This window comes from Athene cunicularia (assembly GCF_003259725.1).
Source record: "Athene cunicularia isolate RWA chromosome Z unlocalized genomic scaffold, athCun1 chrZ_part3, whole genome shotgun sequence".
Lineage (NCBI taxonomy): Eukaryota > Metazoa > Chordata > Aves > Strigiformes > Strigidae > Athene > Athene cunicularia.
This window is the reverse complement of record NW_020799144.1, coordinates 721,461-734,439: the sequence shown is the minus strand read 5'-3', so window position 1 is coordinate 734,439 and position 12,979 is coordinate 721,461. Positions and strand designations below refer to the sequence as shown.

Genomic DNA, 12,979 nt, shown 5'->3' with positions numbered 1-12,979 from the left:
GGGGGGGGGGGGTGGCGGGGAAGAAAGGTGGGGGCCCCGGAGAGTGCAGTGAAGTGAAGAATACAGCTGCCTCCTGGAACCCTTGCTGGTGGGATCAGCACAGAAACCCAGACCGGTGATCTTAATTTCCCCATTCCCTCTACCTCCCTCTTTTCCCTTTCCCATTAAGAAATGCAAGGCATATTGTATTGCTTGACACAACTTGCTATGTACTTAGCCAATTATCATGTGTTCAGTTAGTACATTGTGGGTAGTTAATAAATGCTTGGACTTGGAGACTTGTTGTCCGTTCCATTGGGGATTTGAGAATCTGAGTCACTTATACTCCCTCTTCTGAGTGGGATGCGACAGACCCCCTGGGAAACTACCCTCAGGGACAAGGGAACAGAACAGAGTTGTTTATCTTTAAGGATGCTTTCCATAGAGTGCCAGACCTCTTGATCCCCAGGTATAAGAAATCAGGGAAGGAAGGTGAGAAACCAGTATGGATGAGTCAAGACCAGCTGGTCAAGGTGAAGGGTAAGAAGGGAATGCACAGGCAGTGGAAGCAGCGACAGGTATCCTGTGAGAGTATAGGGATGCTGGCCAGTTGTGTAGGGATGGGGTCAGGAAGACCAAAGTGTGGCTAGAGCTGAACGTGGCAAGGGATGCAAAGAATAATAAGGGCTTCTGTGGGTATGTCAGCCAGGAAAAGGTCAAAAAAAATGTACCCACTCCAGTGAACACAACTGGCAAACTGGTAACAATGGATGAGGAGAAGGCTAAGGTACTCAACAACTTCTTTGCCTTAGTCTTCCCTGGCAACCTTACTTCCCACACCTCTTTGAGTGGATGGACTGCAAGACAGGGACTGGGGGAGCAAAATCGCTCCCCACTGTGAGGAAGATCAGGTTTGTAACTAACTGAGGAACCTGAATGTACATAGTACATAAGTCTACAGGACCTGACAAGATGCATCCCAGAGTCCTGAGGGAATTGGCAGATGTAGTTGCCAAGCCACTCTCCGTGATATTTGAAAAGTCATGGCAGTCAAGTGAATTCCTCAGTGACTGGAAAAAGGGAAACATTGCACCTGTTTTTAAAAAGGGCAGAAAGGAGACCTGTCAGCCTCACCTCTGTACATGGGAAGATCATGGAACAGATCCTCCTAGAAGCTGTGCTGAGACACATGGGGGACAGGGAGGTGACTCGAGACAGCCAGCATGGCTTCACCAAGGGCAAGTTCTGCCTGACCAACCTAGTGGCCTTCTGTGATGGAGTGACTACATCAGTGGACAAGGGAAGAGCTACAGATGTCATCTATCTGGACTTCTGTAAGGCCTTTGACACAGTCCCCCACAACTCCTTCTCTCTAAATTGGAGAGAGATGAATTTGATGGGTGGACTGTTCAGTGGATGAGGAATTGGTTGGATGGTTGCATTGAGAAGGTAGTGGTTAAGAGCTCAATGTCTGACTAGAGATCAGTGACAAATGGTGTCATTCAGGGGTCAGTACTGGGACCAGTACTTCATCATTGTTGATGATGTAGTTGTGCTTTGTCAGTGACATAGACAGTGGGATCAAGCGCATCCTCAGCAAGTTTGCAGACAACACCAAGCTGAGTGGTGCAGTTGACACACCCGAGGAACAGGATGACATCCAGAGGGACCTGGACAAGCTTGAGAAGTGGCTCCATGTGAACCTCATGAGGTTCAACAAGGCCAAGTGCAAGGTCCTGCATCTGGGTCAGGGTAACCCCCAGAATCAATACAGGCTGGGGGATGAAGGAATTAAGAGCAGCCTGTGGAGAAGGACTTGGAGGTGCCAGTGGGTGAAAAGCTGGACGTAAGTCAGCAATGTGTGCTCACAGCCCAGAAAACTAACCATGTCCTGGGCTGCATCAAGAGAAGTGTGGGCAGCAGGTCGAGGTTTAGAGTCATGGCAGCAAATTTGAAGCCAGAGTTAAAACAGACTACTGTAAATGACATGCAAAACATTTATACCGATATATCTGAAGATAGCACGAGCTGCACTGGACACCTCAAGCAAATGCAGAAGCACTGTTAGCACATGAATTTTTAGCAGCTACTAATGGAGAAAGTGTTTCTGGAAGTCCTTATAATTCCACCAGTGGTGTACTAAGCACCACTGAACAAGGGCTCTACAGCCAGAGAAAGGGGGGAGAATCCTGCTTAATGGACAATAAAGTGCTGAAGGATGTTACCTTGCAACTGAAAAGGCTAGTAGTTTAGAGATAAAGCCTATAGCTTTACAACTCTATGAAAAGGACACAATTCATATTAGACTAAAGAAATAGTATCTTCAGGAGACCAACTCAAAAGCAGATTTGTATTTTGGAGTTAATGCAGACAGAAAGTCTCTTTACTCATTTCAGACTGCGGAAAATATGCAGAAAGAAACCATCCAGAAAACAAGTGCCACATTTTATTTGAAAATAATTATGAGTTTGTTGTAAGCATTCTGTGTATTTTATTAAAACCAAACAGCTTTTGTTCTCCAGAGAATGTATTTTGCCTTAATAAATAGTGGACACATGGAATGTGTTGTAGTACAGTCCACTATGGCAGATTAACAAATTAGTAACTTTTGCTTTGTATTTTTGGGGGCTGTTTTTTATCCAAGTCCCTGTTGTATTTACCAAAATGGTCACGATGGTCATTACAATAATTAGAATGAAATTTTTAAGTACCTTATTTTTTTTAATACCAAAGGATTGATAAACATCATATTTTCACAAAAGAATCTTTGAATTGTTTTGGATTCAATCTCAGTACATTAATGTACAGTGAATAGTGGATAAAAGATTTATTATGTTGAAGTGTTTTCAAAAATTGAATAAGTTACTGCAGGCATTTTTTAATCTAGGCTATGTAGTCATTTTGACATACATTTTATTATCAATTGTAATTTCTGAAATTATTGAGTATTATGCCTCTTAAGTCCTCTTGTTAAAACAGCAGATGAAGGAGTGTTTGGTGGAGGAGGTGGAACAGAAGGCACTGAAAAAAATGGAGAAGAAGGAGATGCAAAGTCCAGTGTGCTTTCACAGTTTACCGAAACAGAATACATCCAAACAGAAGGAGTAAGATTAGACTCTCAGGAGCTAAGCCAAAAAGCAGCCTCATGTTCCAGTAGCAACAAAATCAAGCTTTCATCTAATCAGTCACAATTCAGTCAAGCAACAGAACAGCAAACGTCCAAGAAATCAGGTGAAAAGTTAATAATACTTTATAAAAACCACAGGGCTTTTTTACAGGCTTTTTATAGTACATGAGAGAAAGTTTGGAAAAATATAGATAGCATATTCAGCAAAAACTCTAGTGAGTTTCAAGTACTTGAAATATTTCTAGCACTCCTGTACTGCATTTTACAGAATGCACATAATTACTCTTTTTTGTATGTGTTACATTCAGCAGTCTTTTAGCATTGTGGTCGAGGGGATGCAGGATCATAACTGAGAGCTTAAAATAACATTAAATTGATCCTTAATTAGCTATGTTATTAACACTAAATTGATCCTCAGTTAACCATTTTAAGTATCACAGATCAAAGAAGAAAACTGGCTCTCCATATATTTTGCATACATATATCCACTTATCTTTTGTAGACTATACCCTTGCCAGGCACAAATCAGCATAGGCTCTGATTGTACTGGTACATTTGAATTTAGCTGTACTATAGAAACAAATCTACTTACATGACAATAAGGAGCTAGTGTCTTCCAGTAGTTATATTCTTTTCTGCCTGTGTGTACAGCCTTCTGTCTAGCAGTTTATCCCATGTCTAAGACTTATGTTTGTCTTGTAACCTTACCATTACAACTGATTACTCATCATAACCCTCAAGTATTTTTCACTTGCTGCTTTTTTGGTAAAGCTGTCAGTTATCTTTTGTACTTTGTTGTTTTTTTGTGTGGAACCAGAGAACAATAGCACTCAGGAATTACTAAAAGCAACGCCTGTTGTTTGAATGAGATCCCTCCTCTCTTAAAACTTCTAAATATAATATATCTGGACTGCTGATTCAAAAATATTTATCCTCAGATCATTTGACATTCTTCTTAACTTGTGTTGAAATTAAAAGAATTGTGTCATTAAATGATAGGAATTTCTTGTGTAGCTTTGCCTTGATACGGAATAGAGTATTTGTCTTTTCTGATTATCGTAGACAATTCTGCCATTTCTCTCTAGCAAGTGTTTGGGAATTATTTTTTCTGGTTTTAATAGATTGTAAAATACTGCCTTCTTAGGACCTTAGCTGTCTGTGTCTGTCTCTTTGTATTCTTTTGTTTACCACAGCAGTTTCCACAACTCATTATTTGTATTTGCTACCATTCACTTCCCATTTTTTCATTTCTCATTTACTGTTGCTCTCTTCCCTTCCTAAGCCAGGCTAGTTTTTGAATCAGTGCAGCTTTTCATCTTGAGTATGCAATATGTTGTGAAATACTTCCTAGCTATTATTCATATTTTTCTGATGATTTTTTTTGTTCAAACTGGTTTTTATTTATAATTGCTTCCAGCTCTGTGAAAGTTACGCTTTCAAATAACTACCGTGTCAGTGTAAATGTATGTCTTGTATATACATACATAAGAAAAGGTGTTTTTTATATGCATAAGTTTATAGACATATGTGTGAATGCATGTGTATTTGTGTGTGGATATAACATATGATTTATGTTTTCCAAGTGTATACAGCAAAAAAATGTAGTTTCCTCCTTGGACTGAAGTTATGCATTGCTGGGGTCTGTTGGTCAAACTTCAGTTGCGTATGAGTGGGATATAAATGAATGCTAGCATTAAGTATATCATATATGTTTTGAAAATTGAATGAGATTCATGCTGGTATATCCATTAATGCTTTTAAAACTGGTGTACGTAACAGTGCGTATACGTAATTTGTATAATAAATATGCACACACCCCCATACAGGCACACACAATATGGACAAATACATCTGCACACATATTATCAACTACTGCACACATATTATTAACTACTCATTTGTTTACCTCTTGTTTGCTTAGTACCGTCCTTTTCTTAGGGGAGTTCGGATGGTCACTAGTCTTTTAGGTTGAATTAAGGAGTCATCAGCCAATCCCTGCAATGCCCTGTAACACATGACAAAACCAGGAAACTGTGAAGTTCTTGCTGATCCTGTTCTCTTTGATAATCACAGTCTTCTTGTGCTCTTCTGTCTTCAGCTGTACAGAATACTGCTTCCTCGTCTTATCACAGTTGGTTGCTAGTTTTCAACCCATCTTAAGTTTCTGCTCTGTTATGTTTCTGGACTGCAAGCTTGTGTTTTCTTTCGGAATTTGAAAGGAGAAGGAAAGGAGTAGGTGCTTCTTGTTACTTACTGCTCTCCAGTATTTGGCAGTGTCAGTACTTAGCTTTCATATCTCCAAACAGATTCCTTCAGTTGTAGGAATGCTTTTTTACATCATTCTGGGAAAAAATCCATGGCCTATCTGATACATGTCATCATCCACTGCTAATTATTGGAAGAATAAACATTGAACGCGGAAACTATTCCTTCCCCTAGAGTTGTTCTTTTTGTAGCTCCTGTATTCCTGCTCAGTCTTTATAAGTGTGCATTAACATGTTTTTTGGATTCTTTTCCTTTATATCTTGTTTCCTATGTATACAATTATGATTTTTTAAAAACTTTATTCCAAACATGTGTCTTAAATTTGGTGTCCTCTGGAATAGCATTTCACAGATTACTTTTGCACCCAAAAGAGATTCTTCAGGTATTATTTTGTTCAGCTAAAATGTAATTATTTCCTTCATCCAAGGAGAATGTTGCTGTTTAAGAGGTGATGCAAGAAAGTAACACCTTCATACAGTTGAAGGCATTAATGTCTTTGGAGACAGGGGCAACGGCACTTCAGATTGCAGCAGAAAAGTGGAAGATGGGATAACATTTTCTGACTTGTGGGGTTTTCAGATTTTTTGCTGTCTCATGCCTTTTCTTCATTAACTGGCTTTTGTATCTCATCTGATTGTTCCTGTGTCCCAGCAACCTTCCTTATATTATTCTCTTCTTGCATAAAAATCTTTTCTTCCTAAATCATGCAGTGTCACTTTTATCTACAGTCAGGCACTTACTAGGCTCTCAACATTCCTATTCTGCTTATACAGAAGTAAGGTACAAACAGCTTGCTTCTTTTCTCATAGTTCAATCTGTGGAAAGAATTACTCATAGACCAGTGCTGAAGGATTCAAATGTCTTTTTGAAGGAGGATATCCTTGAAGTTGTTGAGGTATGGCAGCCTAATGTAGTCTGATTTCTGGTTACAGTAATCTCTCCATTTTATCTTTGTATGTGTGCTGACTGGATTTTGTATTTGCCAAGTTCCTGATCTTTCCTGCTTGTGACCCACCACGAAGAACCAGTATTTTGCGATTCTCATACAAGTGTCCCATTATGCTTTTGCAAATGTTTCCTAACAACCATGAAGAAAACTCTTGTGCATGACAATTTAACTGGAAAACTTTGCAATTATTTCTGTTCACTTGCAGCTGATATTGCTAAGGGTCATTAGCTTAATGGGCTGTTTTGTGCCTTTTTTTTCTCCTATGTCTCTAAGGAGTTCCTAGGACAATTCTCCCATGAATTCGAGGGGAAGAAAAGGAAGAACCAGAAAGCAGATGATTGCTTTGGGAGTTCAGACCCAGAAGCTTTTAGACAAAACAGTACATTATCTCACAGACGAGTAGGTCTCAGATTGGAAGAGTATTTCAATAATATGACCCCTCCATGTGGTCTAAAATCTGGGTGTTCATTTGAAAAAGAAACTCTTTAGCTTTTCTGGTTGCCAGTATGGTGTGTGCCAAGCACCCCAATGCAAAGAAGGGCCGCCTGAATGCTTCCTGACAGGTTAGAATACCCTACAGTGAGTTCCATGCTCCTATAGTCTGACTGCAGCAGTGCCTGAACGAGCTAGTTTAAAGTTCATATGGATATATCCTCACTATATGTCTGTCTTTAATATAGTTGCAGTATGGCTTTCATGTTCTTCCAAACATTTTTGGATGACATGCTCAGTAGTTTACCTTAAGGGAAACCTTGGAAAAGAAGATTTTTCTGGAACGTAGGAGGAGCCTGAAAAAAGGCATTTGTCGAATCATGGAAGATGTTTGATAGCAGTGAATACTGATAACTGAAAATATTTGAGAAGACAGTTTGTCTGATTAGAAGAGGAAATGCTTGGGATGCAACAACTAATTTTTCAAAGGAATAATTAAAAAACATAAATAAGAGTTGCAAAATGCTTATTTGAAACCTTACACTTTCATACTTTTTTGACGATTTTGGACAGATTTTCAAGAAATCAGAGCAAGAACACACTGAACTCTTAAAAAAAACTGATAACACTGTATATAACAGCAGGGACAGGAGTTTAAAAAACCACCTAACATGCATGCTAGAGCTTTTGAAGATTTAGACACACTGTCTTTTTGGTAGCAGTTTTGGGGAGGGGTTCTATAAGCAGAAGCTTGGGGCTCTATAAGCAGAAGCAGCACTTTCAAAGTCTGCTTTTTTCTTTGTATCTCTTACAGTTTGATATGGATGTTACTTAAAGCCTCAGAATTAGCACCTGTCTGATGATTACATGATAAAATTTGAAGTAGATGTTGTTTGCTTTGTGAACCAATAAGAGAAGGATTAATCAAGTTTATTTACAATTATGGGTCCAATCCTGCACAGTTTTAATTAAAAGGCAGTTCAGCCATGTCACTAGACATTAATCAAAGATTTGTAATCAGTCTACAGGTTTTTCATGTCATAGCTGTAAAACTGCCTTACATAGAAACCTATCTCTTCCCTGATACAGAATTAGGAAAAGAAAAGAGGTGATGGTCAAGTCTTTGCTTTTATATAGTTTATTAAATACGTTTATGTGCATACTGTATGTATTTAGCAGGCATGCCTGATAACTTGTAAGCAGTTCATGGAGAAACATAACATACTCCCTACCTCTCTACAGTCTAAAACTTGAACATTGTTACCTTTCTCGTTGATCCCTAAGTCACTGTACCCTTGGTATCTAGATTTGAACTGTAAATTCTTTTGCATAGGGTCTCCTTGTTATTTGAGCTGTTGGGCAGTACCTTCTAATCTTTTGATGTAGTCAGTTAATGTTATTGAACAATTAAGGCAACAGTACTGCACACATTTACATTAATTCACATGAGTTATGAAACTTAACTCTTTGTTCATAATGAAATATTTTTTTGTGGTTCCTAATGAACACCCAATACTTTATATTTAGAATTCTTCCTGTCTACCAGAAAAGAAGCTCTAATTGGTACCTATAATACAAGATCTGGGAGAAAGAAGAAAAAGAAAAATACAAAAGGGGAAACTCAGCTGCATATTGCTGCTAGGAGAGGAGATCTGTCTTTGGTGAAAACTCTGATATCATCTGGAATTTGTGTTAATGAACAGGACTATGCAGGTTTGAAAATTACTCTCTTATGGGGTTGTTTTACTATACAATCTGTGTAATTTTAATACAATTATGAATTCTTGAATTATGATATAATTGTGAGGAGGGAAGGACGTAATTCAACAAGTGCAAACACAGTCAGTGAATCCCTGGATTTTGTCTCAGCATGGAGCCTTTCTCTCACTGTGGAATGTGGACTTGAAAGTTCGGTAGAAGAACTAATGCTGATGCATGTGAATATATATACGTGTGAAGCATGTTCACACATATCTTATTTCCTTAGGAAATGAGGACAAAAATCGGGTGGCAAGATTATTTTTCTTTTTTCTACACATTTGTAAATCTATAATGCATTTCTGATTTTATAGTCTCAGAATGGATGGTATTCTATTCTGCATGCCTGGCAGACTTGATATTATAAAATGCCAGTGGGATTAGAAATCAGACAATATTATACTTCTGATTTTTTAGAGTCTTTCTATTCTATTTTTTTGTTTCTTTTATTATTTTCAGTAGTGTAGTAGAAAAGTAAACAGCATCTTTCTGCTTAATATTGGATACATTTTTCTCTAAATTGAATTATACAGGAAATAATTTACCTTGGCATTTCAATACAATTGTTTGTATAAGATCTATCTTAAAGAGATTAGTCCATTGCTTATAGTACAGCGAACACAGCAAAATGTATAATCACTAATTAGTGATCTGTGTGGATCTTTTCAAATCAGATGCATCCTGTATCTGTCATCTTGCTTTTATTAGGTTGGACAGCAATTCATGAAGCTTCCTGTGGGGGATTTACTGAAGTGATTTTAGAATTACTGAAAGCTGGTGCTAATGTTAACAGCAGAAGTCTGGATGGTATTTTGCCAATACATGATGCTGTTTCTGGCAATTATTTGGAGGTACATTTTTCTTTTGTGTTAGATTTCCTGAGCCTGATTTCCAGCAGAGGGTCAGCAAAGCAAAATCCTGGTTAAAATAAAGGAAGTCAGAGTTACTGATAGAATTTTAGTGTAGATTTGCATTTAGAAAATAAACCAGTGTTCTTTAAAGTGATCAAAATTAGAAACATTTTTCAGTTGTGACAGTTGAAATTGTACAGTTAATTGACTTTCTCACTTCAGTGGACAAATCAGAAAAATTCAGGAACTCCCCCTGGTTCTGTCCCACATATTGGGCTTTCTAAAAGTAAACCGAAATTGAGCATTTGCAATTGCATCTTGTCCACCTGCCCCTGCTGTGGGCAGGGACATCTTTCACTAAATTAGCTTGCCCAAAGACCCATTCCACCTGGCCTTGAACAGTTTCAGGGAGGGGGCATCCACAACTTCTCTGGGCAACCTGTTCCAGTGTTTCATCATCCTCATTGTAAAACATTTATTTTTTGTAAAGAAAAAAATCCTAGGCCGACTGTTTAAAAATCAACCATTTTATTTCATTAACTGGTCCCTTCCAACCCAAACCACTCTACAGTTTCATAGAATAGAAGAGAATATTTTGGTTGGAAGGAACGTACAATGATCATCTAGTCCCACTGCCAGATCAATTCAGGGCTGACCAAAAGTTAAAGTATATTATTAAGGTCATTGTCCAAAAGCCTGTTAAACACTGACAGACTTGGGGCATTGACCACCTCTCTAGGAAGCCTGTTCCAGTGTTTGACCACTTGGTAAAAAATTGCTTCCTAATGGCTAGCCTAAACCTCCTCTGCTGCAGCTTTGAACCATTCCCACACATCCTGCCACTGGATCCCAGAGAAAATAAATCAGAACCTCCCTCTCCACTTCCCCTCTTCTGGAAGCTACAGAGTGCAATGAGGCTGTCTCTCAGCCTCCTTCTCTCCAAACTAGACAAACCCAGAATCCTGTACTGCTCCTCACAGGACATTCCTTACAGCCCTTTCACCAGTTTTGTTGCTCTCATCTGAAGGCATTCAAGGATCTTCACATCCTTCTTAAATTGTGGGGCTAGCACTGCACACAAATAAATAAAATATTGGTTTGGCACAGTGAGTTCCAGGGAACTGAGCATAAAAAGTAATGCAAGATTGGCTTAAATATACCACTTCTGTTCCCATCAGAAGAGCTGATATTTTATCACATTTATCTTTTCTGTGAGCAAAGATAAAATGAAGGGGATGATTTCATAGGCCTGGTGCCAAACTATCTGTAGGGTTCTTGAAAATGTATAGGCTATTATTTAGTATTGTGGGGGAAAACTGTTGGAGAAGATTCTGAACTTCTAGAGAATATTCTTTTTATACTTTCTAATACTTAACCACACTCTAAATGTAAGAAAGAAGAGGAAATGCTAAACACAAGAAATCATATGTATGAAGATTCTCTACCATCCAAGCTCTGACCACATCAACACTTTGATATGATGTGAATTTTAGGGGGTAGATGATTGCAGTGATGCCACTAATCTCATTTCCATATTTTACAATTAAGCAGATTTGCAAATTAGAAAAAAAAAAAAATCAGTGCATTAACCAAAAAACAAAACTATTCAATACTTAAAGAAAAAAAATCTGCTTCTCTGCACTTTGGTCTTAGTGCAGCTGACCATTTCCTTTTAATGTAGATATATGAAGTTTTGTAATTTCACTCTATTACAATACCATAAAGATGATAAATTTATTGACAGGTCGTGAATTACGTGTGTATTTTAATGGGAAAATTAAATGTGTAAGACCCAAGTCTGTCTTGACGATAGCCAGTTAAACCTGTTTGTTTAATTTGGATTGCAAGTGTAACATGTTTTAGAATATCTTATTTGTACCTTTATTATTTGTGATTTATTATATGTATCCTACACATATAGTTGTATTATAAATCCACAAGAATTATCACAATAAAAAAAATAATATATAATAGGCAGTCAGGATTCTACTACAGCATGGAGCAAATCCCTGTGAGAGAAATGGTTCAGGGAAAAGTGCTTTGGATGAAGCTTGTGATGATGAAATGAGAGAACTGCTGAACTTCTACAGTGCTATGGACTCTGTACTTCCTGTTGAGACTACTGAAGTTACAAGTATGTTGGTTTTGTAATGTAAATCACAGGATTTCCCTGTAGTATTAAGGAAAAACTGTATATCAGAATGCTGCTGATTTGTGGAGCTGCATGTTGCCTGGTACTAATATTTTTAACTCAATTAATAGTAAACTACTGAAATTTATTTATTTATTTATTTGTTTTCAGAAAAATGGAATGCATGAGTTGTTTTGTTTTGTTTTGTTTTCCTGAGAGAATGAGGTATAAGGACTTATTAGGCTCTTCATTTTTGTTTTTTATTATCTATATTTCCCTTTACAGGAACTTTGTGTTCTTGAAAGTGGTAGCTTTAAAGACTTACTTCCTTATGCCACGTAAATTTGGTCTCATTTACATGTAGGAGATACTGTTTTATGATGTGACCTGCCTTTGCATCTTCGTAAACTATATTAGCTAATCTAACCTGTTATATACCTGCAAATTAATTTTAAATTCTGCTTTTCTGTTCTTCATTGTGGAGAGAGAAAACGTCCTTTTAGGTCAAGATCAAAACGTCATTGTTGCAACTACTGTAAAAATGATGCAGCTTTGGAGCCACAAGATGGGAAATACAGTGTGGTAAGTATCGATAATAGAGTTTTGTTAAACAGCTTCATAGTGTAGTACTGTGCAATGTTGTTTACTGAGTGAATAACACAAAAGTATTTAAATAATTAACCCTTTAAAATGTATGTAAAAAACAGCATCATGCAGATGTTTACGGTATATAAGCTGTGGTTTAAAGCGTATGAGTGTGTATATTATCACTTGTCTCTGTTCATGATTCTTGTGCACATACATTTATTGTGCAAACAGTGATCAATGCTTACATACATTTCTTAGTGCTTATATGAATAGAAAAAAGGTCAGGGATCCTGGGGCTTTTCATCACATTTCTAGAACGGCTGTTTGAAAGAGTAATGGTATTTCTTCATGATAGTGAAGGTATTTAGAAATTGTTTAGTCTTAACTTAAAACAGCCAGGAAGATTTTTGCATAAGTTGTTTGTCAGGAGAGCTCTTGGTATTTCTAGGTTCTGTCTACCTTGTCTAGGTGATGCAGTCATGGTGGAATTCACTGTCAGATCCCTGCAGTGCACTCAGAGGTGAGTCTCTGAGCATGGACTAGTTTGAATGCCTGTGCTAAACCAGGCTGTGACAGCCCCTTGCAGACTGTACCCTTGGCACTATGCAGATCTAGCTTACTAGGGCCCCAATTGCCTTTACACAGTAATTCCCTGCCTGGAATGCCTTCAGTCCACTGATACTTATCCTGCATCACTGCCTGTGTTTTATATGGTGCTCTTGGCTCTAGTTCTTACTGTCATTTCTGTGTTTGTTAACAGGAAACTGTTGCTGCCATACAAGCTGCAGAAGAGGAGCAAAAAGAGCTGCTGCTACTTGAATTGAGAACTTCCAAAGATGCAGGTAGACATAAATTCAAGATGTTTCAATTTATTTTTTTTTGGAAAAAAATGTATTTTC

At 37.8% G+C, this 12,979-nt stretch overlaps 1 protein-coding gene across 1 annotated transcript in view; it reads left to right on the top strand.

Moving 5' to 3' along the window:
- Positions 1–12,979, top strand: part of ANKRD31 (ankyrin repeat domain 31) — a 68,045-nt gene that overhangs the window by 32,439 nt on the left and 22,627 nt on the right. The window contains exons 13-18 of the mRNA XM_026866480.1: positions 2,959–3,210; positions 8,280–8,465; positions 9,219–9,361; positions 11,336–11,495; positions 11,977–12,074; positions 12,841–12,922. Of these exons, the coding sequence (XP_026722281.1) occupies positions 2,959–3,210; positions 8,280–8,465; positions 9,219–9,361; positions 11,336–11,495; positions 11,977–12,074; positions 12,841–12,922 (921 nt within the window). The remainder of the gene's footprint in view (positions 1–2,958; positions 3,211–8,279; positions 8,466–9,218; positions 9,362–11,335; positions 11,496–11,976; positions 12,075–12,840; positions 12,923–12,979) is intronic.